Source organism: Didymella exigua, assembly GCF_010094145.1.
Source record: "Didymella exigua CBS 183.55 unplaced genomic scaffold M421scaffold_1, whole genome shotgun sequence".
Lineage (NCBI taxonomy): Eukaryota > Fungi > Ascomycota > Dothideomycetes > Pleosporales > Didymellaceae > Didymella > Didymella exigua.
This window is the reverse complement of record NW_022984775.1, coordinates 757,867-780,561: the sequence shown is the minus strand read 5'-3', so window position 1 is coordinate 780,561 and position 22,695 is coordinate 757,867. Positions and strand designations below refer to the sequence as shown.

Sequence of the window (22,695 nt, the reverse complement as noted above, 5' to 3'; positions counted from 1 at the left end):
ACGTCTATCCGACTTTGGATCCGATCATGTTAAGTTTTGACGCTTTCCATGCTGGTCCACATTGCACCTACCTCAATGGGGATAACCGGGGAACGTGTTCCTTGGGCCCGGCAGCAGGCCCAAGTGACATGTCACCGGGCCTTCTTGAGCGGGCCCATGTCGCGGTCTGGATGCTCCCGTCATGTCTCCCGGATAAAAGGATTGTGTTTCCACGAGAATATGCATACGAGGCCGCGGATGAGTTATCGTGAACATTGCGAAGACGTCGAATTTTGACAAGACACAACGTGGTCGAGCATCTTCAAGAAAGGCCTAAGATCATGAAACTTTCGGCACTGACAGTGGCGCGTCGTGACAAAGAGTGAAGTGACTTACTGTCGACGGTGCAGGTCAATTGATTCTCTTGTCGATCTAGACGGCACCTGGGTTGAACCCAAGATGGATGTCTCATTGAGACTGCGATACTAGTCGTTTCAAGACCAGCGCAGCTGTACGATCCACATGCATCCAGTACAGTCTCCGCTTTGACGTCAAACCTTAGGACGATACACCTGCACGGACCTAACGGTTACACGGTCCCCGTCCAATCGCCATGTACCTATTCTTCAATCGAGACATCCAGTTCGGACCCGATGCGCAATTCGATGCAGTCAATCCTCTCAGATAGACCGTGCAGCTGCACCGCGACATTGCAAGCCCACAGCGGCAGCCATGAAAGCCAGTTAACGTCTAAACACTGTGAACTATTGAACTCTGTCAGATAGGGCTTCTTGGTCGGCGTTTGACGCGCCTCTAGCTCGACGCGGACACTAAGGGCTACCAAACTTCCGCTGCGTGCCGGGATCCGCGAGCGCGCTACGCCCTATACCTTCGGGCGCCCATAATGTGTACGCCTCTGCTAGACTCATGCGTACGCATGGAATGCCTGACGCCAGCTCATGACGTCTGTGCTGCTAATGCGTAACAGCAGACCCTGAGTTATAGAATGTGTATTAGTCCACCACGCCATCTTAGTACGTTGTAGATGTGAGCTAGGCGCCTGCAGCGGTAGAACTAGATTCCGGTGTACATAGATGTGAGTGCGTTGTGGCTAGATTCGAGGCTGATCTACGCCAGGGTGTGCATGAGCTCAAACGCTGACAAAGTGAACGGTGAATTATGTCGAGTGCAGAGCCTCGAGTCGAGGGTGCAGGCTCGTGCGTGACGAAGGCCATGTGCGGGGCACAGCTTGTTGGATAATGGAGAGCGGCAGTACGTCGGATACAGACAGGCGGTGAAGCCCTAAGACAACCCCACGACGTCTGGTCAAGCGACATATTCACGACCCGCATGCATGCATGCGCAGATTTTGACCTGGACTACTTGTATCCTTAACTTGGGCTACTCACGGTACGGCAACGTTGCTAGCTTTCACGTGTGGTTCAGCGGGCGGCACCCATTCGCTTAACGATCTTTCCGAAAAGGTGCCTCTGCTCCATCGTAGTCCTGACAACACTCAGCCTCGACAATAGACAACGCAGGATGCTGTCTATCAGATGTGGAGAGCTAGGGACTGTGCACAGCTGATCTAGTAAATTTCACGATGTCCGAACTGGTATAATTCGCGATGTCCGATTGTGGATTGGATAGCGATGCCTTCGCCGACTCTCCACAGCAAACATGCTCACAATCGTGCTTCCAACGACCAATCGCGATTAGACGACAGTAATTATCCGAGTCCTCCAATCAGCAACTGGGCGAATTTTCCGAGAGCACCTCCTTGGACAGGGCGAACACGCTAATACAATCCGGAGCCGAACCCACAAGTGGAGCTGGCCCTTTTCGCAACCGGGGCTGGACATCAATCACCCACAACACGTGGCCTACAGACCAGGGACAGTGCGGACACAGTACACGATTCAAGCAATGCCAGAAAGCTTGCTTAATCGTCTCTTCTGTGTTACCTTGATTTCGTATCTATCCACACTTCATTATTGTTCCACTCATTTCCAACCCACAATGCCCTGCTCACACGCCGCCACCAGCACCGGAGTAATCATGTTGCTCGTGTTCGGAGTGCTTGTCGTGACGTTCCTCCGTCCCATCTTTTTTCTTGCGAATGATACTGAGCTAGAACCTGATCTTGAGATGGTAGCTGAGTATGTTGAGTATGTTGCTGTGCGGCATGATCCACCGCCTCCGTGCTGTGAGCCTTGAGGTTGATCCAATAGCCTGGAAGTTGTTTGGGTTGACATTGATGTTGATTACAATGGGTATACGGAAGTGGACTGGTGGTCAGATCCTGCTGGAGCCTTTTTGTCATAAAGGTAAAGTTGACAGTCATGCATATCTTTCCTATAATCATATCAAATACTCTTACACAACCTCCTTAATCACATCATCGCACCTCTGGCAAAGCTCCTCCTCGGCCTTCTTAGCAAAACGCCAACACCTCGGACACTTCTCCAGCCGGGGTGGATGCACAATCACCCTTGCGCCTGCCAGAACACTATCCTCATTCGTGGTCACAACAGGCTCACACGCCGACCTGTCCCACACATCTGCTTTGTCCGGATGTGTAGCGCTCATCTCAAAATCGCTGACAACCAAGAGCCCTGAGAGTTGGGTCCGCACGTCGAGCTCGACATGCGGGACACATGACTGTAGAAGGGCGTTGAACTCGTAAATCGCGTCAGGCGACATGACGAGTGTGACTGCTGTTTCGAGGCCAGAGCCGATCTTCTTCGACGTTCTGAGGTGCTCTTGAGCGACTTTGACAGCGTTGCTGATCTCGTTTATTCTGTCCAGTGCGCCATCCAGGGCTTTACTCGTTGCTGCATTTGTTGTGGGTAGCGCTGTCCAGACGGCTTGTGATGGATGTATACTCTTTTCTTTGAGAGCAGCGGGTACGTGATCCCACACCTCTTCGACGAGTAGCGGTGTGATCGGGGCGAGGATTTGCAAGAGCTCGTAGAAGATGAGTCCCAGGTGTGACTGCAGAGTGACGCAATCAGAGGTATGACCGGTGTAGATGCGGTCCTTGAGGGTCTCAAAGTAAAACGCGCTGAGATCAGCAGCGATATATCTGTTCAGCGTGCTCAGAGACTTGAAGAATTCATAGCGGGCGTAGTATGTGTGTATGTCTGCTGAGATTTGGGCGAGTCTATGCTGCGCCAACGTATCGGATAGGAGTGAAGAAGTCGGAAGCTCATCGCGCAGAGCGTTGAATGATTGGAAAGTAGGTGGGCAGGAGGGCAACGAGAGCACGCCAAGAAGCCACTTGAAGGTCACTCGGTATTTGTGTAGAGCCTGGTTGACGGACTGCAGCACAGGCTGACCAATGGTGACATCACGCATGTAGTCGCTGCTGGTGGCCCACAGACGCAGTGCATCAGCGCCCATACCATCGTATGTTGGATACGGCAGTGCAGCTTGTCCCTTCTGCTTCTTACGCTTGACGGGTGGGAGAAGCTCGCCATTCATGATCTGGGAGGGTGAAATGACATTGCCTAATGACTTGCTCATTTTGCGACCGTCTGAGTCCAGTGTGAAGCCGTGTGTGATAAGTGTCTTGTATGGTGCATGTGCAGTGCCGGAGGAGTAATCTTGCGTGGCAATGCGGGTGAGGAGCGAAGATTGAAACCATCCACGATGCTGATCGGTGCCTTCAAGGTAGACATCTGCGACCGGACCGTCCTTGAGTTGCGGCAGAAGCGTCCAGGATGTGCCACTGTCAAACCATACATCCATTGTATCGCGTCCGCGTACGTATGTCCCTGTTCCAGCGAGATGAGAGGGTGTCCATATTGGATCTGAGGGAGCATCTGTCCACCAGGCATCGATGCCACGCTCTTTGATGGTGTTAATCAGGTGCCCGATGGTTTTCGCATCCATAGTGGCCTCTAGTGAGTCGCCTTGAACCTTGTACAGCGCAGGAATTGGCACACCCCATGCGCGCTGGCGCGAAATACACCACTGACTTCGGCCCTGAATGAAGCTCTCTAGTCGTGGTCGGCCAGTCTCAGGAAGGAAGTTCACATCAGCAATAGCTTTCATTGAAGCATCTTTGAGATCGCCAACATCAGCGAACCACTGTTCGGTCGCTCTCACAATGACTGGCTGTTTCGTCCTCCAATCAATGGGGTACTTGTGTCGGTAGTTCTGTTTCGCGCGAAGCAGGCCTTGCTTCTCGAGGTAGTCGCAGATGGCTCGTGTACCGGTCTTCTTCTCGTCAGAGACAGGTAGACCTTCAAGGAGCTCTGGCTGTTCGGGGAAAGCATCTTTTGTGAATGTACCAGCGTCGTCGACCGGCGCAAATGCCGGTATTCCCATGGCCTGGCAGACGTGGTAGTCGTCCATTCCGTGACCAGGCGCAAAGTGGACTAGTCCAGTACCAGACGAGTCGGTCACAAAATCTGCGTGAATGATTGGCTGTGGCCCGCTAGCCTTCTGGAAAGGGTTCTCGTACTGGAGGTTCCCAGCAAGGTCTGATCCCCGTAGCCTAGACACAACAACTTCGAGCTTGCGCTCAAGTACTTTCTCGTACTCTGCCACTCTTGTTGCGGCGACGAACGTCAGCTCGCTGTCTTTTCCTGCATCCCTGACAACGCAGTACTCCATATCCCTATGCACAGCGATGGCCTTATTCGCAGGCAACGTCCAAGGTGTAGTGGTCCAAATGACCACATTGACATTGCCCTTTACACCCTTGTCTTGCAGCTTCGCCATCAGGTCCTTCGTGATCTGCGTCGGAAACCTCACAAACGCAGCCAGACTCTTATACCCCTCATCATACTCGAGCTCCGCCTCCGCCAGCGCCGTCCTCGAGCTCGGACTCCAGTAAACAGGCTTGAACTGCCTGTACACCAGCCCCTTCTCCCACATTTTCTTGAAGACCTCAAGCTGCCTCAGCTCAAAGCCCTTCTCCATGGTCTTATACGCATTGTCCCAATCGCCCATAACGCCCCATTCTCTAAACCCATGTTTCTGCGCCTCGACGGTGGTAGCAGCAAGTTCGCGCGCAGCGCTACGAATAGCGACTGCATCAGTGTCGCCTAGGGACTTCTTCGCGGCTTGTAGCGCTTTAATTTCGATAGGGAGGCCGTGGCAGTCCCAGCCGGGGATGTAGGACACTTTGTTGCCTTGGGAGACGTGGAAGCGACATATGACGTCTTTTGTAATCTTGTTTAGGGCGTGGCCGATGTGTAATGGGCCATTGGCGTACGGCGGGCCATCGTGGAGGGTGAAAGGTTTGGCTTTGCGCGCACGCTGCCAGGCGTAGAGGTCATCAGTGCATCGTTGCAAGTAGAGCGGTGTCTTCTCCGGGAGTGGACGGGGCGGGAACGGTGATTTGGGCAGGCGGAGAGTTGATGAGTAGGATGCGCGGAGAACGCGCGTTGGAGTTAGCATGGCATCGTTAAGCGGTGTTAGAACTTTGGATGGTTTTTTATAACTTGAGGCTCGGGGGTCCGCATTCGGCGATGCCTCGGCTACTGGTGGAGATCGGTCGGTCGTATCACAAGGAAAAGTAAGAAAATGTAAACTTAGTGTCGTACTGTCAGCCGTTCTCATTAGAAGTAGTTTCTTCTACTGATCTATATCGCGCTTTCCTTGAGTCACTTAGGCATCATAGTACCTTCCACGACTCATACTTATACCTCAGTAAACAGTTAGAGAGCTTACGGCACCATTCTTTAGCACCTCGAATACCATGCCGGGAAATCCAAATAGTTCCACATTACCGACGTCTGTAGTACCATCCCCTGTGACGCTCCCAGCATTGGCAAATTGGTTGCGTCTGCCGGATGCATCTTCCCATCCTCCAAGCAGCTCAACGCTGCTGCCAGGACTGTCACCCCAACCTCTGTTCAGTGCCATGCCGCGCTGTTGTAGCCTTTCTTGCTCTTCGTTGTCATAGAAAGTCTTGAAAACCTCTTTGAGGCGTCCCGAAATATCACTGAAGCGCATCTCAGAGTTCAGTGCCTCGCGGTATTGTGCCGAAGGTACGTGTTCTAAGGTCCATCTGCTTCTCCTGTGTCTGTTGAACTGGTACGAGCCAGGAATGTTACCATGGAAGATGATCTTCGTTGCCGTAAGATGATTGAGTGGTTGTGCGCTCAAATTGCCTTCAGCGTGCAGATCTGGTTCTTTGCGCTCAACTGTTGGCGACGGAGGTGAGATTTGTGTTGGTTGCGAAATCAGAATATCGAAGCCGTGGTGGTAGTAGTTGTAGAAGTGCTCCGCTGCCGCGATCTCACGCTCCTGAGCTTCGAGAACTGCTTCGTCATCGTCCTCCCAATCATCCTCGTTATCTGTGCCGATCGCCGACCCCCTGTCTGAGTCTAGCATATCATCTGGTGTCAGCCCACCAGGCGAGTGGTCAGATGCATCACTTGTGGTCCGGTCTTTGTGGATCGATAGGCGGTGATCGTTCTTGCGGTAAATAGAGTCTGGCGCTCCAAGCTCCATGATGAGGTCCTGAGGTGTTGTTTCGCTCAGGATGATCCAAAACGGAGTATTTGTTCTTCTGACCAACTCGACTCGCCCTTCGCCGTGCACTTTGACAAGCTCAATCTCATCAGACCCACCTCCTGTACCCTTAGTACCTACGAGCGCTGAAGACCTTGGAGTCGTAGGATTTGCTGTGAATAATGTCGCCCGTGCCTTCTGCCACGATTCACCGCTAAACACTGCCATGGAGGTCGCCGGCCCCGTCGCAGAAGATGACAGCAACGAGATGAAGTCATTCTTGGGCGAGTATACAGAGTGCTGTACTGGGAATTTGAACGCAATGCCTGGGTATGACAAGTTGTATGTCCCTCTTGCATCCGGGCTCTCAAACTTTGGCGGTAGGTATTCTCCTCCGTACGTAGGCCCCAGCAGCTTGTCATAGATGTGCCTAAATCTGGGTCCTGTCGCACCACCATGCATATCAACAGGTCTGAACACCTCGATATCCTTGTACACAAGTCGCGCTTTTGTGAAGTCGAGCACCTCGATCAGGCGCAACCGCTGGTCAGGGCCATCGAACTGTAGCCGCAGGCCGTTGTCGGGCAGGACTACTTGTACAGGCGACGAGATAGGGCAGAGGTCATCGTGATAGAGCTGGAATCGCGGAAATGTCTTGACTTCGGCCTTGATAGTAGTGAGGATTTCGTGCAGTGAGCACCCCAGCGCTGTGGTGTTGTCAGTACGAGCCTTGCTTATATAGATAAGCTACCAACTCATGAAGCCTATACTGCGCCCCGGCTGCAGTTGCATAGTACTTTCCTCCATATTCCGTGAGTGTTTGGAGAGGAGAGTGCTTCTGCAACGCAGTCGGCGTTCCGGTCTAAGCACAGGCACGCGCAGTGGGTGTGATCTTGTGCTCCCTCACGTGGACACGGTGAAGCGGCTGATGGGCAGTCGATCGACCTTCAAAGGTCATCTACTTGCAGCGCCCACGTTTCCCTCGGTATAGCGTATACGAAGTATATGGTCAAGATGTGGAAATAGACCTCGACAAGCAGCTACGTTGGAAGGAGGGGTGCCTCTGGCGGCCCGTGGGGGACCTTGCAAATTGATGGCGACCTTGTCTACAGCGGAGCCTGGAAGATATATCAAGATGGAGCAAAATGCACGAATACGGATGTAATTTGCAAAAATAAAGCAAATCAAAGATTTCTTTGGTAAACAGGTCAGGTTGTTGAAGTTGCAGCTGTTGAGCCGCCGAGCATGACGAAGGGGAGCTCGGGCGCGCCTGCCGCAAGCGCGTTTGGACCCCACTGGGAACCCTGCCCTTGTGTTTTGATTGTTTACGTGCATCAACACACGACGACATCACCACCAACAACCTTACTGACCACTACAGCCAGCATACTTCGACATGTCTGGCCTTCCGAGACCAGGTGCGCCGGCGGTAAAGCGCACAATATCCACAATGCGCCCGCCAGCTTCGCGACAGGGCACAAACAACCTCCTTCGTGGCCGCTCTGCCACTCCCATGCTTGATGGGCGCACATCTCGAGCAGAATCAGTAGCTTCGACTAGGACCCGAGGAACACCACGTTCGTCGCCACTTAAGCGGAAAGCCACAGATTTCGAGGATGTCGGCCAGGAGACCAACATCAACGTCGTTGTTCGATGCCGTGGTCGCAATGACCGCGAAGTGCGCGAGAACAGCGGTGTTGTTGTCTCTACGAACGGAATCAAGGGCAATACAGTCGAACTCTCTATGGGCCCCAGCGCGCTCAGTAACAAAACCTACCAGTTCGATAAGGTCTTTTCGCCAGCCGCCGACCAGGGCATGATCTTTGATGAGGTTGTTGCACCCATCATTGACGAGGCACGTATACAAAGGATTTCTTTGATATGGCGCTTTCTGACGTGTGCAGGTCCTTGACGGCTTCAACTGCACAATCTTCGCATACGGTCAAACCGGTACAGGGAAGACATACACCATGACCGGTGACATCTCAGACGTTCTTCCCCTCCCCGACGCCGCCGGTATCGTTCCCCGCGTTTTGCATGCGCTGTTCGATAAACTCGGCCAAGAAGAGACGGAAAACTCCGTGAAGTGCTCCTTCATTGAACTGTATAACGAAGAGCTGCGCGATCTTTGCGCTGCAGACGACACAGTGAAGCTGAAGATTTTCGATGACAACAGCAAAAAGGGCCAGACCACAACAATGGTTCAGGGTATGGAGGAGTGTCATCTGAGGACAGCCCGAGAGGGCATCCAGCTGTTGCGCTCTGGTTCTCACAAGCGTCAGGTGGCAGCGACAAAGTGCAACGACCTCAGTTCTCGATCGCACACAGTCTTCACCATTACAGTGTACATCAAGCGCACTACGGAAGATGGACAGGAATACCTGAGTGCTGGAAAGCTCAACCTTGTCGATCTTGCTGGCAGCGAAAACATCCAGCGCAGTGGCGCAGAGAACAAGCGTGCCGCAGAAGCCGGTCTGATTAACAAGAGTTTGCTCACGCTAGGTCGCGTTATCAACGCGCTCGTCGAACGCAGCTCCCATATTCCGTACCGCGAGTCGAAATTGACACGACTTTTACAAGACTCCCTCGGTGGTCGAACGAAGACATGCATCATCGCGACTCTATCGCCGGCGAAGAGTAATCTCGAAGAAACGATATCGACGCTCGACTACGCTTTCCGCGCGAAGAATATTCGAAACAAGCCGCAGATGAACCAGGCGATTAACAAGAAGACTCTTCTGAAAGAGTTCACGGTCGAGATCGAGAAGCTGAAGAGCGAGCTCATCGCAACACGGCAGCGTAATGGCGTCTACCTTACCCAGGAGAACTATGAGGAGATCACAACAATCAGCGAGTCGAGACGCATCCTTAGCGAGGAGCAGCGAGACCGAATCGAGACCATGGAGGTCAACCTCCGCAATAGGGTCGAAGAACTCTTCAAGATCACAACGAACTTCCAAACTCTCAAAAAAGACAATGAGCAGACGCAGCTAGCTCTAGAGGGCACTAAGGGCATACTGGAGAAGACGGAGATCGTGTTGGAGCACACACGACAGAATCTCGCAGAAGAGGCCGAACTACGAAAGGCACACGCAAAGACCGAGGGTGTGCTCGCAGAGATCGGGTATGGCATGATCTCGACACTCGGCAAGACCACCTCAGATCTTGATGGGCTGCGATCCAAGATTCGCCGGAAGTCAGAACTGCAGTCGCAAAATCGCCGCAACTGGGCGACTTCGCAGAACCATGTTCTGGATACAACACGCATAGTGGAGGATCGGATCGAGGACTTCCAGCAGCAGCAGGGCCAGATCATGGACCTGTTGTCGGCGCGCATGCAAGATTTTGTCAACGACGAGCTCGAGAAGCTCGGAGCGTCCCAGTCTTTCTTGCAGGAGAAGATGCAGGCCTACGAGACCTCTGAGCAGGAGGTCAACCAGCAGACCGCCAAGACTCGTGATGACATGAACGTGGTCCTCGAGGAGATCAAGACGCTACGTGAGGACGTGAAGTCGAAGATTGGCACTGGTCTCGATGAACTCTCTTCTGCAGCCGAGCAGATTTCAGCAAATATCATCACCGAGCTGGATGGCTTCAGAGACGAGCTGCACCAGTCATACGCGAATCTTGGCCGTGAATTCAAGGCTACTTTCGATGGATTGGTCAAGAGTCTGAGCGCACAACAGGCAGAGAACGACCGACTGCATGTACAGGTTCTTGATGCAAATGCAGCTCTACTGGCAGCGAACAAGCACACGCAGGGACGACTGGCACAGGTCGTGGATGAGGAGAAGCAAAAGTCTGCAGAAGAACGTCAGCAACTGCTTCAACAGATCACCACGCTTATTAGCGCCAACGCAGATGCTCAGGACCAGCGCATGAACCAGAAGCTCGCAAGCGTTGGCGAAGAGCTTGGTGTTGCAAACGCAGCTTTCGAGTCACAGCAGAGCGAATACGCCGCAGGCATTGAGGCTTGGAATGATCAATCCAAGACCGTTGCTGCTGGCGTCACAGCATCGCGCGACGCCATAAAGACCAAGCTCCGCGGTGACTACGAGATGGCGACGAAGCACTCGGACTTGCTGAAGGATACTACTACTTCAGTTCACGCGAGCACTGTGAAGACAGTGGAGGCCCAGAAGGGGCATCTCGACACACAATTGCACTCACTTGACGACATTGTCTCTCGTGTCCGCGAACAGAACAACGTTCACCACACCGCACATACTGCTTCGCTCGCTACACTCTCATCGACTGTACAGACTTCCTACTCCAGCATCGGCGAGCATCTCTCCACATCCTTCGAACGTGTCCAGTCTCTCGAGGCCGACGTATTAGCTCAACAGAGCACTCTCAAGGAGACGCTCTCATCATTGTCTGCTGATGCTACCATTCGTGCGCCTCTTCACGAGCTCCGCGAGACTGTCGGCGCACAGAACCTCATCGAATACAATCCAACTGGCCAGACACCCCAGCGCGTCAATTACCAAATCCCGTCCAACCTTCCTCGCACCGAAAGCCACGAGAACATCCTCTCTCGTCTCCGCGATCGCCCGGCCCCTGCCGATGATGCCACCCGTAGCCCAACTAAGCAACCCATTTTTGTTGATGCTACCTCACCCACCGACTCCACCACTGAGCTCTTTCCACCCGCCAAGCCTGACTTTGGACGCTCCATCAGTGTGCACGCCCAAAATCGCACCGCGCCCATATCCCTTCGCGAGCTTGACGTTAACATCGTCGCTCAGGAGAGCGCGCACACTCAGCCTTTGCCGCTTGTCTCAAGGTCCAGCGATAGCGTCGTCATGGCAGCGCCGCCAAACAAAAAACTCAAGGCCGAAGAGGGCAGCAAGTTGCCAATGAAGAAGACGCTGACGAAAACTGTTGGCGGTGGCAAGGACGACAGGGAGAATATGAGTCTCACAAACTTTTCGAGTTCGATTGGACCTGGGCAGACTGCTGGCAGAAGGTTGAGGAGCCATGGTGGCAGCTAAACTTCTTTTCGATCTTCGTTTGGTATAGTCTTTGTTGTATAGGCGTTGTTCATTTTGGTCTGGGCCGGTCTCTCGGTCAATGGCGTTTGGATAGTAGATGCATGTGCACTACACACTGTCGGTTGAGTGTTCGAGCTCCCTCTCTGCATTTCTTAGGTGTCGGCGTAGTGTTTTGAATGAATTACTTTTCTCTCTATTCGAAGTGAAATCTGCACAGTACGTGAATATGGTTATTTACACTTGTCTGCTGCCCACTCCGCATGCACGAAGCTCACATATACCTATCTCGAACATCTACTCAGCTACAGTTCCGGCTTGTAATTTGAGATTGCCGTTACAGGATTGATCGTTGCGCTGCCTGATTTCCCAATCCTCATTTCCCAATGTCTCCCCAGCGGCCTTCGTGTCAACAAATGGCCCTGCGTCCATGTTAAGACAAACGCAACAACCTCTAGCAGTTAGAGAACTGTTATTGCCACACTTAGTGGCTGCGGTCTTGCTGATGTTGTCCTAGCTGGAGAAGCAGGTGGTGTCTGGTAGACAGCCTGAGCTCAGACTGGCCGCCGCGTAAGTACGTAGTCGAGAGGCGAGCGTGCGTAATCATAAAGGCCCGAGGCTCCCTCTTTTCCGAGAGAACATCGAGGATGCAGAGATCCACTCGATATCACTTGAGCTGCCTCACCGTTCACAACCAATCTTGGCCTCTCCTCTGTCTCGCCGTCGTCGAACTCGCATAAGCCCCTTTCTTCGCAGTCTTGACACCCATCCTACAAAGCCCAATGAGGTGATGAACCCCAGCCACAACTCCGTCAATGACCTGAACATCCTCACCGACAGCTTCCTCAACTGCAGACTTCAGGTCCGCCATGCCCGTACAGCCAAGCAGAATCACGTCTGCGCCATCCCCAGCTAGCTCCCTTCCAACTTGACCCATGATGCGCAGCACTTCGTCTCTGGGCCTCTCTTTCAATCCCAAAACACCCAAATTACAGCTCCTCACCCCAACGCAGAAATTGTCAAACCCAGAACTTCGCACGGTGTCTTCCAATGTATACTTGGACCGCGGTCCACTGCAAATAATCCCAAACCGCGTCCCCAGCGTCCGCGCTGCAAAAAGACTCGCCTCCATGATCCCAACAACGGGCTGCGTCAACTCCTCTCTCAACATCCTAATCAGCGCGTGATCGCTGTAGCACGCAATCAGAAACGCATCGAATTGACTTGCATGCTGCAAGATCCCCTGTACAGCGACCGCCGCGCTCATCACGTCGTCAAATTTTCCTTCCACGGCGCTGGGCGCAGGTTCGAGCGCTGTGCAGCCTACCAATACTACGTTGGAGGAGAGCGTGGGCAAAACCATATCCACGCAAGCGCGTGTCATGGCGGCGGTGGAGTTGGGGTTGCAAAGTAAGATGCGGATTTGCCTTGGTGTTGCTTGCGCGCCGCGCGAGGCGGCGGTTCTGACGATGGAGTTTGCGCGTGGGAGACGCTTTGAGATTGGGGACGATTCGGTTGATGAGGGCTGTGATTGTGGGTTTTGTTGTTGGGCTGCAATGACCTGGGCTTTGGTAGGCATGTCGAAGGGGATTCCGGCTTGTGACATTATGACTTGAGTTTTCCGAATTTTTGGTTTGATAGAGGTTGCCGAGGGTAGTACGAGCTTTTGGGATATGGTAGGGCTGGACTGCGGTGTTCAGTTGTCTTGTTCTCGGCGGCAAGGCGTCCCCGCAGACGTTTTGTGGGGAAAATTGAGGCCACTTCGGGTTGCTGCGTCATCACTCACCCTCATTACCGCATCTTTTCAACGACATCAATTTGGTATCCTCTCCAATGGCTTTGCATTGACGTTCAATTTATACTACTAGATCTCCATCTTTTCCTACTTTCCGCAAGTACTTCTGCCGTACCCAATTTCACGCTGTTTCAAAGTTGTTCCCAGCGCTCAACCCCCCCAAGAAAAAAGGTCTTTGCCGTTCTCATATATACCATGCCTACTATATGGCTTATACATGCATCTGGCATTTCGAGCAGTTACTCAAACCATACAAAGTATGCGCGGCTCAGTCGGCCCTCAATCCATTGGTGCCGCGAATTTATAAACGCAACCAGACAGAAGTCGCGCACAGCACACCAGGGCTCTTCAACTGCCTCAGCCTGATCGCAGATTGCGCTTGTTCATTCCTTCTGCATCTCAGCAAACCCAAAAAGCTTCAGTATTCATCATGACGTCTCTACCTGTTGACTTTCTTAAGATCGAAGACCAGGGTTCTCTTCCCGTTGGCCTGTGGGACCATCACAGTGTCTCGCCTCCACCACATGTTTTCGGAGACGCTTCACAATCTACTTTATCTCGCCAAGGCCGTAGAGGGAGACGACGCTACGAATCCGAGCAAGCCAAGGGCAGCAAGGCTGTTGACCTCTTCAGCTTAGCTTTTGAATCCCGTCAGAATGTTGATCGGAGACGAATCAACTCAGACTGCCCAATATGCCAGCATATGTTCTCGGAGAGGTTTTGTAAACGCAATTTAACGAGACACGTACGATCGATGCATGCCGCGGATGCGCCCCTAGCTACTACATGTGACGTGCCTGGGTGCGACCGCACCTTCAAACGTCCAGATGATTTTCATGTGCATTGAAGGAAAGTGCACCTGAGCGACCAGGCGACGACATCGCGGCTCAGACCACAAAGAAATCTTATGTCTTTCGAAAAGGGATAGTCGGATATTGATGAGCAATTGGTGCATTCCAACCATTTGGAGGCGCGCGCGAAACAGGACCTAGCTCACACACTCCTCGAGTCAGACCAGGGGTCAAATGCAACGAATTCGGGGCTACAACAACACTTTTACCAAGTCTATGAGAAGCGGCGGAAGATAAAAGATTCGTGGGACTCGTGGCAGACCCAATTGCCCTATATGAAGATTCAGCTCCCGACGCCTGGCATAGACTACTCCTAGTCACATCCGATGATGGCGCATCAATGACCACCTCGCACGCTTCGTCTCGATCGGATCAATCATGTCAGGTGCAACGGATCTATCGCGAAGTACTGAGTGCTCCGCCACACAGATTGCGATAGCCACCAAGAGCTTCTGAATATTCCCCAAGAAGACGAGGATTTAGTCACGCTGTACCAACATGCTGTGGCCGATGCTTCTATCGGCCCAAAAGACTACAACGAAATCTATACCAGGTCTTCAAATCCTATGCCAGAGAACTCAGCGAAGAACACGTAGAACGACTAGAGTTCTTTGCCTCACGTCTGGTAGCCATGAGGGCACAGCACCTAGCCAAGTCATCGTCGACAGATATCGACCCCAAAATACTCAAGACTCTGACGACAGGTCTGCTGACGACGAGCCTTCAGATGATAATATTGGGACATTGATTGTAGACGATAAGGATTTTGACGATCTGCAGATGCTCCGTCAGTTTCTGATCGGAAGTTCCGCTTTTGTGACACTTCAGACGCGCGTGCAGAACTTTGTCATGCCAAACGCGTCAAGAGCTATAATGTTAGGACTTCAGAGTCCATTGAAGGAGACAGAAAGGTCGACAGAAGCTGCGGACGTCAGTAGACCAGTAACAAAGCCCCCAAGGACGTGGCAGACGTGGCATCAGGGTTTGACCCTCACAATCGACATGATGGGCGACGACGTGTTCGTGATACCGCATGACCGAGCGTGCGTCTTGACTAGTGGGCCCTGCCGATGTCTTCCACCGAGGACAAGAAGAAGCCCTGAGACCGCCGAATACAGATGCCAGTCAGTTCCACCGATAAAATTACCGCCAATACCATATCAGTGCCTCCTCTCCCTGTTCACCTGTCAGAGTGGGCCACACGAGTCGAGCAGATAGATAGTTGATAGGTTTCCAAGACGTACACGGGGTCCTTCATTTGGGAAATCTGAGGGGTCCGTTGAGGGCTGGGGCGTCTATTACAAGGAAGACTGGAGCCCCAAGATAATGGCAAGATTCGTCTTAGACCTCTTAATGACAAGTTCAATTTACGGCGTGGTATGGACCAAGGAAAAGGCTTACATACAGGGAGCGTTTGGAATGGATTTGTGGATTGTGGGTGTCGGTGGAGCTCTGTTGGCTGTCATTGTGACGCTCGTGAACAGTTTGTAGCGAGATTGAGAAGGAAGCAACGATGAACGTATTGCTTTGTTCTTGCACGTGCCTAGTTCTATTCTTGGGAAGGAGCGCCCACAGGTCACTTGGAGGTGGCCTAACACGCAGCAGTACAGTCTCGCGATTTTTGTGATTCTTCTGTTCATTCTCTGTGCTTACGCACTCTGTAACACAACTACCCCCGCCCCACCAAAACATCATAGCTCTTCAGCATCGGGTATTTATCCCAACCCCCAGGTAAACATTAGATCCAGCCCAAAAAAGTCAAAGATCGTCTTCAAGACGGGTATCAAAAGGTAAGTCGTGTGAGAGACGCAACGCTATATCGTACATGCTAGTGGTAACGAGTAAAGGAAACGCGATAAGGATGGGGATGCATGTATGCGGGTATCGCTGTGCTGGAAAACAAAACCGATGAAACAACTTTTACGACTTGGCGCCGATGGTAGTGCCGTTGTCGAACTTGATGGTGAGGGCGACGAGGTCGAGAGTGAAAGGGCCGATGTCGACAGTGTTCTTGTTAGTGTTGCCGTTGCGGTTGCCGGTGAGGAAGTCTTGAACGCTCTCTTGTGCGGTGGCGGCAGTGTCAAGTTTACCGTCTTGTTGCAGTGCGAAGAGCACACCTACCCGGGCGAAGTCGACAGCGGTCGTGTTGCTGGAGATAGGAGTGGCGTCCTGTCGCGCCTGGACTTGGCCAGCTAGGTGCGGCAAGAGCAGGGTGGGTAGCGAGCGGGTGGAAAGTGGAATTCCGAGCTTGCAGTACAGGTCCGCAATCGAAACAGAGCGGGATGTCAGGCCATTAAACGTAATGAGGGCATTCTCAGCCGCGCAGCTGAGTGACAGGCTCGAGAACAACGAGAGGATGCGAGTTGCATTAAGAGGCACGTTGAAGTCCTCGGTCGCGCTCTGAACAATTCGAGGGATACCGGAACCGACGGTCGCGTTGTTCGCAGTACCCATGATGCTGGTTGTCGTACATCCCGTCTGATCGTTAGTACTGCAAGTGCTTCCGGTGAAGCCGTTGATGCACACGCAGGTAGTCGACTGATCTCCGTTCTGGATGGCGACACCCCCATTCTGACAATTATCAGAATTGCCGCCAGCGCCCGATGTTGGAGCTGGGGCGCTAGGAACGGTGTTGTTACTCTGACTGTCCTGGGCAGCGTTGGTGCTCTTATTCTGGTTCGGAATGACCACGAGGACAATTGGAATAATAACAGCTGCGGCTATGATGACTAGGAGAACGATCAACAACGTGATGAAGGTCCATAGCGGAAGACCGCAACATCTCCGCCGATTCTTGACCGGCTTTTCGTTACTGTAGCCTTGGTCTGCGCCTCCAGAGCGTGTTGCTGCTCCTCCTGAAGACGGCCACTCAGCCATCGCATTGCCAGCCGGGGTGTCTGATCGTTGCGGGGTCTCCTGACCTGGAGGAGGAAATGCTGCAAGCATGTCCGTCAACGAGTTCTGAGACTTCCGAACGTTCTTCTGCTCTGGCGCACCTGCCTCCCAGAAGTCTAAACCCAATCGGCTGGCTGTCCTCCCTCGGTCGAGATTAGCTGCTAGCCTTGTTGCTCTGCGGATCAAATCGGGGAGACTCGTCAGACTGCCTCGCGCTTCAGCGTCTCGAACAGTGTCCATGTCAAGCCTGGGCGGCCGCCTAAACCCGACACGTTCGGCCAGGGTATTCGAGCGGGGTTCTGGCTGGAATGGGAAGATGGGTGACTCGGCGCCTGTGTAGCTGGGAGAGGTGGATTTGGTGTTTCGGAAAGTGCTGTTGAGCGAGCCTCCGGGGGAAGATGGAGACGGGTCGATGAGTCCAGTACCACTGCTCAGGATCGAGCTTCGAAGAGGTGAACCTTGTGCCATATCTCTTGCTGCGAAAAAGCCACCTGCTCCAGCAGCACCGATACTGGCGCCGGCCACTATTTTTTTGATATTGCCGTTCTTCTTCTCGTTGATACCATCAACAGACTTGATTGTCATGAGAGAAGGCTTAGTCCTCCGGCCCAGACTTGCCTGTCGAACGAGCGTAGGCGACTCCTTAACAAGGCCACTTTCGTCGTTATGATCACTGGCAGGAGACATTGTCCCACGGTCGCTTAGTATCGTTTCATCATCATCCGACTGTGGGTAGTCTCTCTGGTAGAAATCATCGCCGTGCATGGGAAAGACATTACTCGAGGCGTAAGAACCGTGGCGTGATCTTATAGTGTCCGAACGAGCCTCTGACTCTTCGACAATAGGAGATACGTAAGACATCTGCGTGTAGTAAGACGAAGGACCTCTTCGTGAAGAGGGCGGTGGGCCTAAACTTGGAACACGACGAGGAAGCGGTTGCACGGTAGGCATAGGCGGCTGAGGAACGGGAAAGTCTGGGATGGACCCGAGTGACGATGCTTCTGATGCACCAGAGAACGGCCGCGATGTTGGCGAGTACATGTCAGTACTCTTGTTGGATATGCGCAGGTTGAATTGAGGAGGCTGGAGGTAATCCGGAGAAAGCGGAGGTGGAGACCCAGGGGAGAGTTGCTGGATAGGATAGTCTTCTGATATAGGACGAATGGTGGATTGCGGCGGGCGTAAGCGGTGGGGCGAACGGGGCGGTATGGTTGGACTGGCGTCGTCAGGGAGAGGCCACTGAGGGGGCGGAGACGGCATGCTCTCATCATCTCTGCGGTCTGTAGGCGTTCTCGGCTGCGACACATTGTCCCTGCTGGTGGCATAGTGTGACACGAGTTGGTTAGGTCGTTGTGGTAGCCCTATGATCTTCGATGTGTCTGGTAGTTGAGATCGCATTTGCGCGGCCTGCATCCTCTCTCGCGCTGCCCGCACAGAACCCTTCTGGGCGGTCCCATCTTGCGCGTCGCCATACGCCCGCGGCGCTAAAGTCGGTTCGAAGCTCATCTATCGTATGGCTGGAATGTTGGCGGCGGATGTGTCTGTAGACTGACACAAGTCGATGTATGTAGTGTATGGAGACTGTCGAACGGGGATCGTTTGTGTGCGTGAAAGTTCGACGTGGGTTCCGATCACCGGCGCAATGCATACGAGAGCGGCCAAAAGCGGTGATGGTGCGACTGTTGAAAGAAAGAAGCCAAACTGGAGACAGCGGCAGGTCAATGCGCAGGCTTGGGACAGGGAGCGGTCGATGATGGCGGTCGATTTCAAATCGTAGAGCTAATCCTCTGAGTGAAGAGGGAGAGGACCAGATGACAGGCGGGTGATCAGATGATGCGCGTGAAGAGTAATGGTCGAAAGCCTGGCGGTGGTTCCGACAGCGGAAGGTAGATATTCCTTGCCTGGGAGGTAGCTCGAAACCGCAGTCTTGGCGACACGATACTAGGAAAGGCCAACGAACTGATGGATAAGGTGTACTAAGATTTACGGCAGCCTGCTGTCTCGACTTGTCAGTCTTGCCCCTCGCATTATACACAGGTACTGGATTAGCCAGCAAGGGCATCAAGGTCCGTGGCGCAGGATAAGCCGAAGTACACAAAACGTGGTATACCTTTAACCGCAGTATGAGAGAAGCTGACAAAGGGCGGGAGGCTGGACCGGAGAAATGCAAGCAAGGGTGACGGAAAAACTTGTGACGTTGCTCGTTGCAGCAATGTGAGGACAACTGACAGGCCGGGTTTCAAGAGATGGAGAGCTAGGTACGTACCGTGTCAGCTTGTCCCGAAAGGTGTTATAAGTACGTCGATTGGTAGGGTTGATTACGTCAACCAAAAGAAACAAATGTTGATGAACTGTCGATGGCAATGGATGCAAGTGCTTCGTAAGCGTACTATTGACCGTTAAGTACAGACAAGATAGTTTCGATTCGATCGTGGATTGATTTTGCGGAGAAGTAAATTGAACAAAATAAAGTGGATACAAGACGAAGCATCAGGCAGGCTGCGCTGGAAGAGCGTCAAGCTTGCGAACGACACTCAACGTGCAGCGGTGACAACAAAGAGTGATCAAGGAGGCACGGCGCAGGGCAGAGACACGATGTCTCGCAATGCAAAGACCTTGGAGCCAGGGCTGATGGCGGAACGCGTAGGGAAGGCCGGACCAAGTCAGATGCACGCACGGACTTAACCTTCAATACGGCAAGCGAACACGAATCGAAGACCTTCTCCGGGGCCCGCAGTGGCAGCAGTTTATTGGACGTCAAGTCGTGCGACATCTAGCGGGCAGCGCACATGCTCCCGTCGCAGCACGAGGCGAGATGGCACCAGAGACGATCAAGAGGACCTGGGTGTTCGTGAGGGAGCGCGATGGCTGCATGGGCTTCTGACTGGACATCTTGAAGGTCTTGTGTGCGGCTGAGACAGAGTTCACTGCCGTCCGTTGCTCCTAATACCGGCTAGTCAGCGCCACGGTTGTTGGGCTGGGGTTCTCGGTCAGCAATTTAAAGTGGTGGCATGAGGCCGGGAGGATCGAGAGGCCTCCCGACATTGGCGTGTTTCGACTTAGCCTTGCGTACGCCTTGTAGCTTCGCGAGGCACTCGCGAGTCGACCGCGGGCGGTGGTGTTGTCGGCCACATAAGTGTTTCGAGACACGATGGCACCGAGGTTTTGTGCGCAGTGCGCACATGCAACAAGCTTCTCCAGGCTGAACGGTGCGGCAGCTGTCAAGTCTTGAAGAACCCAGCTGCAGCACCAGCGCTCGTCGACTGCTGTCTGCAGCGGACACCGGCACAAAAGCGATCAGCGGTGTCTCCAGACGCCGGTCGATAGAAAGAGGGTTGCGAGCTACCTAGTCCAGGAACGGTCAGGTACGGCCCCACGACGGGTGGATACGAAGGGGCACCGGTAACGATGATGACGCATCTCGCAAGGGCCGTTGCAAGCGAGGGTATCCGAGAGGACGAACTGCAATCAATGTGAAGGGAGCTCAGATGACAATCTGCTAAGGAGGAATCTGACTTTGACAACAATATAAGGAATGAGTGATCTCAATGTAGATGGAATGAGATGGCCCGAACAGTTGCACTGTTGAGCAGGGGCTGCTTGATTGTTGTCGAGGAAGCCACGATGCCACTGCCCTTCCACTCACCGCCCGCTTCCTGCCACCTTCGCTGTCAACACCAGCCTCTCTACGCCAACAAACGCGACAAGAGGATGGTAGCGTATCGTTCGATGCCACTGCAGCACATGCAACTCATCTTTGGCTAGTCAGATGATGTGGCTCAACACAGCAATGTATCCGATAGCACCTGTTGATATTCGTGCGCAGCGAAGGCGCAATGGGTGAATCGTAGTGAAGCTACGAAACCGTCAAGTGCCGTCACTGCTATACTCAGGTAGCGAGCTCGCACTCGGAAGGAGTCCGCGGGCTTTCTGTACTTCATTGACCAAGCAAATGACCATTGCGCTTGGGCACTATCACCACGCCGCATACGACTAGATCACGACTGCATCTACTACCTAATGGCATCACAGCGCGTTCGTACAACGCAAGTGAGGTTAGATGCATACTAAACTAGTATCCTAGGATACCGTTACAGACCACAGCAGCCTCAAGATCGCCGGACCACAGGAAGATTATCTGGGCGGGGATACAGCGTGTAAGTGGAGTCACCGTGGTATGGAGACGATAGCGCTGATCTCATTGCAGCGTTGTCGTCGCAACCTGTTACTCCACCGTTCCCAAGAAATCAAGATCCCCACCTAGCGTCACGAGTCTATACTGCAAATGCAAGTGCGCGTCGATGCATTGGTGCGGCATTGTCACAGTCGCCCGCCCGCAGTGGCCACAGTACATGCATACGGAGGATCTTCGATGACCCGCTACGGCCGCTCGCCCTTCGACCACGACCTCGAGACGTGATCTACCCCCCACTGCCAAATGTCTCCAGACAGCTCTCACCATCAAGGAAGCATCATCAAAGCCGCAACGCACCTCTCGGACCCCATCAACCACTGCCTCAAGATCAACATTCTAGTCAAGATGAATCTGGCATATCGGCAGGGTCCATTGCTCGATCCTCGTCAGAGTCGTGGTCTGATGATTCAATCTATTTAGAGGCTGAAAGGCTACATGCCTCACCAAGTCTTGCAGCATTGGCAGATGGGAGAGTGTGGAACTGGCTGTCAGCAACTGACGACGATCGCGATATAGACACAAGGACCGAGGGGGCTGAGAGTTTGGACGTGCATCCCGACGAGCCAGCACTGAGAAACTGCACAGCCCTTAAGCCCAACAATGTCATCGCACATGAGGCAGAGATGTCCACGGACGATCTTACGGCTTATCTGCTTCATTCGCAACGCCAGGTCTCCAGCATGTGCGAGACCCTTGGCTTCAATCGACTACCAGCAAAACAAGCTCGTAAAATGGTCGACACTTCTACAAGATCCTGCGGTCCGAATGCAACAGGTCCCCATATGAACGTCACACCACCTACAGCTCGCGCATCCTCTTTCCGGGAAGATCTCGAACTTAACCCGCTTAGTCCCAATGTTTGCACAGAGCGAGGCCCTTCAAAACATCACAAATCTCGTACAGTAGAGGTCGTAGCAAGCCAGTTCCCTACCACCCCAAGACTGCCGATTCGATACCAGCGACGACATCTGAAGGAGAATGTGCCTTTTAGCAACGAAAATATCACTCAGGATCCATCCAAGGGCCTCAGAGATCGCGGGACGACTGCTCATTATATCACCTGACCGTGTGAGCAGCAGTAATCGAAAGTCTGTTTGGATTATTGCGAAAGTTGCAAGTCTGTCCTTCCAAGGGTTCACTTGATGCAGGGGAGTATTTGTATGTATTGGGGTGGGGCGCGCCCAAACCTTCCAGGGTGCATGCCGCTGCGCACCACAGAGCCCGGCTTCTATTTCCTAATACACCAATATATTCTCTCCTCTTCTCTTTCTAAATCTTTGGATTATTTCTGGTGTGTCTTGCCGCTCTCTTTGATGTAGTCGTCACGGTGATGGCGAAAGCCTACACCCTGGGGAGAACATCTTAGATGACTCCCCATCAACAGCGTGCCTGCCGCTCTAAATAATCATATTACTGGAAAGGTCGAGGCGAGTTTCTTCGAGGAGGCCGATTGTTAATTCCTGCCATGTTTGGCACGATACATCAGCTCAGTCGAATACCTTTTTGTACCGCACCAGACGC

The 22,695-nt window shown here is 53.0% G+C and overlaps 8 protein-coding genes across 8 annotated transcripts; 4 read left to right on the top strand and 4 right to left on the bottom strand.

The window, feature by feature from the left end:
• Positions 1 to 2,093: 2,093 nt before the first annotated feature.
• Positions 2,094 to 5,395, bottom strand: M421DRAFT_415156 (isoleucyl-tRNA synthetase). Its single transcript, XM_033590592.1, has one exon. It carries the CDS (start codon positions 5,386 to 5,388, stop codon positions 2,356 to 2,358), a length of 3,033 nt encoding a protein of 1,010 aa, XP_033454361.1. The 5' UTR covers positions 5,389 to 5,395; the 3' UTR covers positions 2,094 to 2,355.
• Positions 5,396 to 5,637: 242 nt separating this feature from the next.
• M421DRAFT_50429 (uncharacterized protein) lies at positions 5,638 to 7,254 on the bottom strand (the record flags this gene model as incomplete). Its single annotated transcript, XM_033594828.1, has 2 exons — positions 5,638 to 7,154; positions 7,203 to 7,254. 2 exons carry the CDS (start codon positions 7,252 to 7,254, stop codon positions 5,638 to 5,640), a joined length of 1,569 nt encoding a protein of 522 aa, XP_033454360.1.
• A 557-nt stretch (positions 7,255 to 7,811) lies between these two features.
• On the top strand, positions 7,812 to 11,635 carry M421DRAFT_415153 (kinesin-domain-containing protein). Its single transcript, XM_033590591.1, has 3 exons — positions 7,812 to 8,302; positions 8,352 to 11,186; positions 11,246 to 11,635. Exons 1-3 carry the CDS (start codon positions 7,844 to 7,846, stop codon positions 11,615 to 11,617), a joined length of 3,666 nt encoding a protein of 1,221 aa, XP_033454359.1. The 5' UTR covers positions 7,812 to 7,843; the 3' UTR covers positions 11,618 to 11,635.
• Positions 11,636 to 12,126: 491 nt separating this feature from the next.
• M421DRAFT_51380 (uncharacterized protein) lies at positions 12,127 to 13,017 on the bottom strand (the record flags this gene model as incomplete). Its single annotated transcript, XM_033594927.1, has 1 exon — positions 12,127 to 13,017. The coding sequence occupies one exon, from the start codon at positions 13,015 to 13,017 to the stop codon at positions 12,127 to 12,129; it is 891 nt and encodes a 296-aa protein (XP_033454358.1).
• A 646-nt stretch (positions 13,018 to 13,663) lies between these two features.
• M421DRAFT_88132 (uncharacterized protein) lies at positions 13,664 to 14,080 on the top strand (the record flags this gene model as incomplete). The annotated part of the gene is made up of 1 exon (XM_033597635.1): positions 13,664 to 14,080. The coding sequence occupies one exon, from the start codon at positions 13,664 to 13,666 to the stop codon at positions 14,078 to 14,080; it is 417 nt and encodes a 138-aa protein (XP_033454357.1).
• Positions 14,081 to 14,462: 382 nt separating this feature from the next.
• M421DRAFT_88131 (uncharacterized protein) lies at positions 14,463 to 15,302 on the top strand (the record flags this gene model as incomplete). Its single annotated transcript, XM_033597634.1, has 4 exons — positions 14,463 to 14,469; positions 14,514 to 14,676; positions 14,714 to 15,127; positions 15,203 to 15,302. The coding sequence occupies 4 exons, from the start codon at positions 14,463 to 14,465 to the stop codon at positions 15,300 to 15,302; spliced, it is 684 nt and encodes a 227-aa protein (XP_033454356.1).
• A 702-nt stretch (positions 15,303 to 16,004) lies between these two features.
• M421DRAFT_51285 (uncharacterized protein) lies at positions 16,005 to 18,485 on the bottom strand (the record flags this gene model as incomplete). The annotated part of the gene is made up of 1 exon (XM_033594917.1): positions 16,005 to 18,485. The coding sequence occupies one exon, from the start codon at positions 18,483 to 18,485 to the stop codon at positions 16,005 to 16,007; it is 2,481 nt and encodes an 826-aa protein (XP_033454355.1).
• Positions 18,486 to 20,999: 2,514 nt separating this feature from the next.
• M421DRAFT_88129 (uncharacterized protein) lies at positions 21,000 to 22,238 on the top strand (the record flags this gene model as incomplete). The annotated part of the gene is made up of 3 exons (XM_033597633.1): positions 21,000 to 21,029; positions 21,064 to 21,136; positions 21,187 to 22,238. 3 exons carry the CDS (start codon positions 21,000 to 21,002, stop codon positions 22,236 to 22,238), a joined length of 1,155 nt encoding a protein of 384 aa, XP_033454354.1.
• Between the last annotated feature and the right edge of the window lie 457 nt (positions 22,239 to 22,695).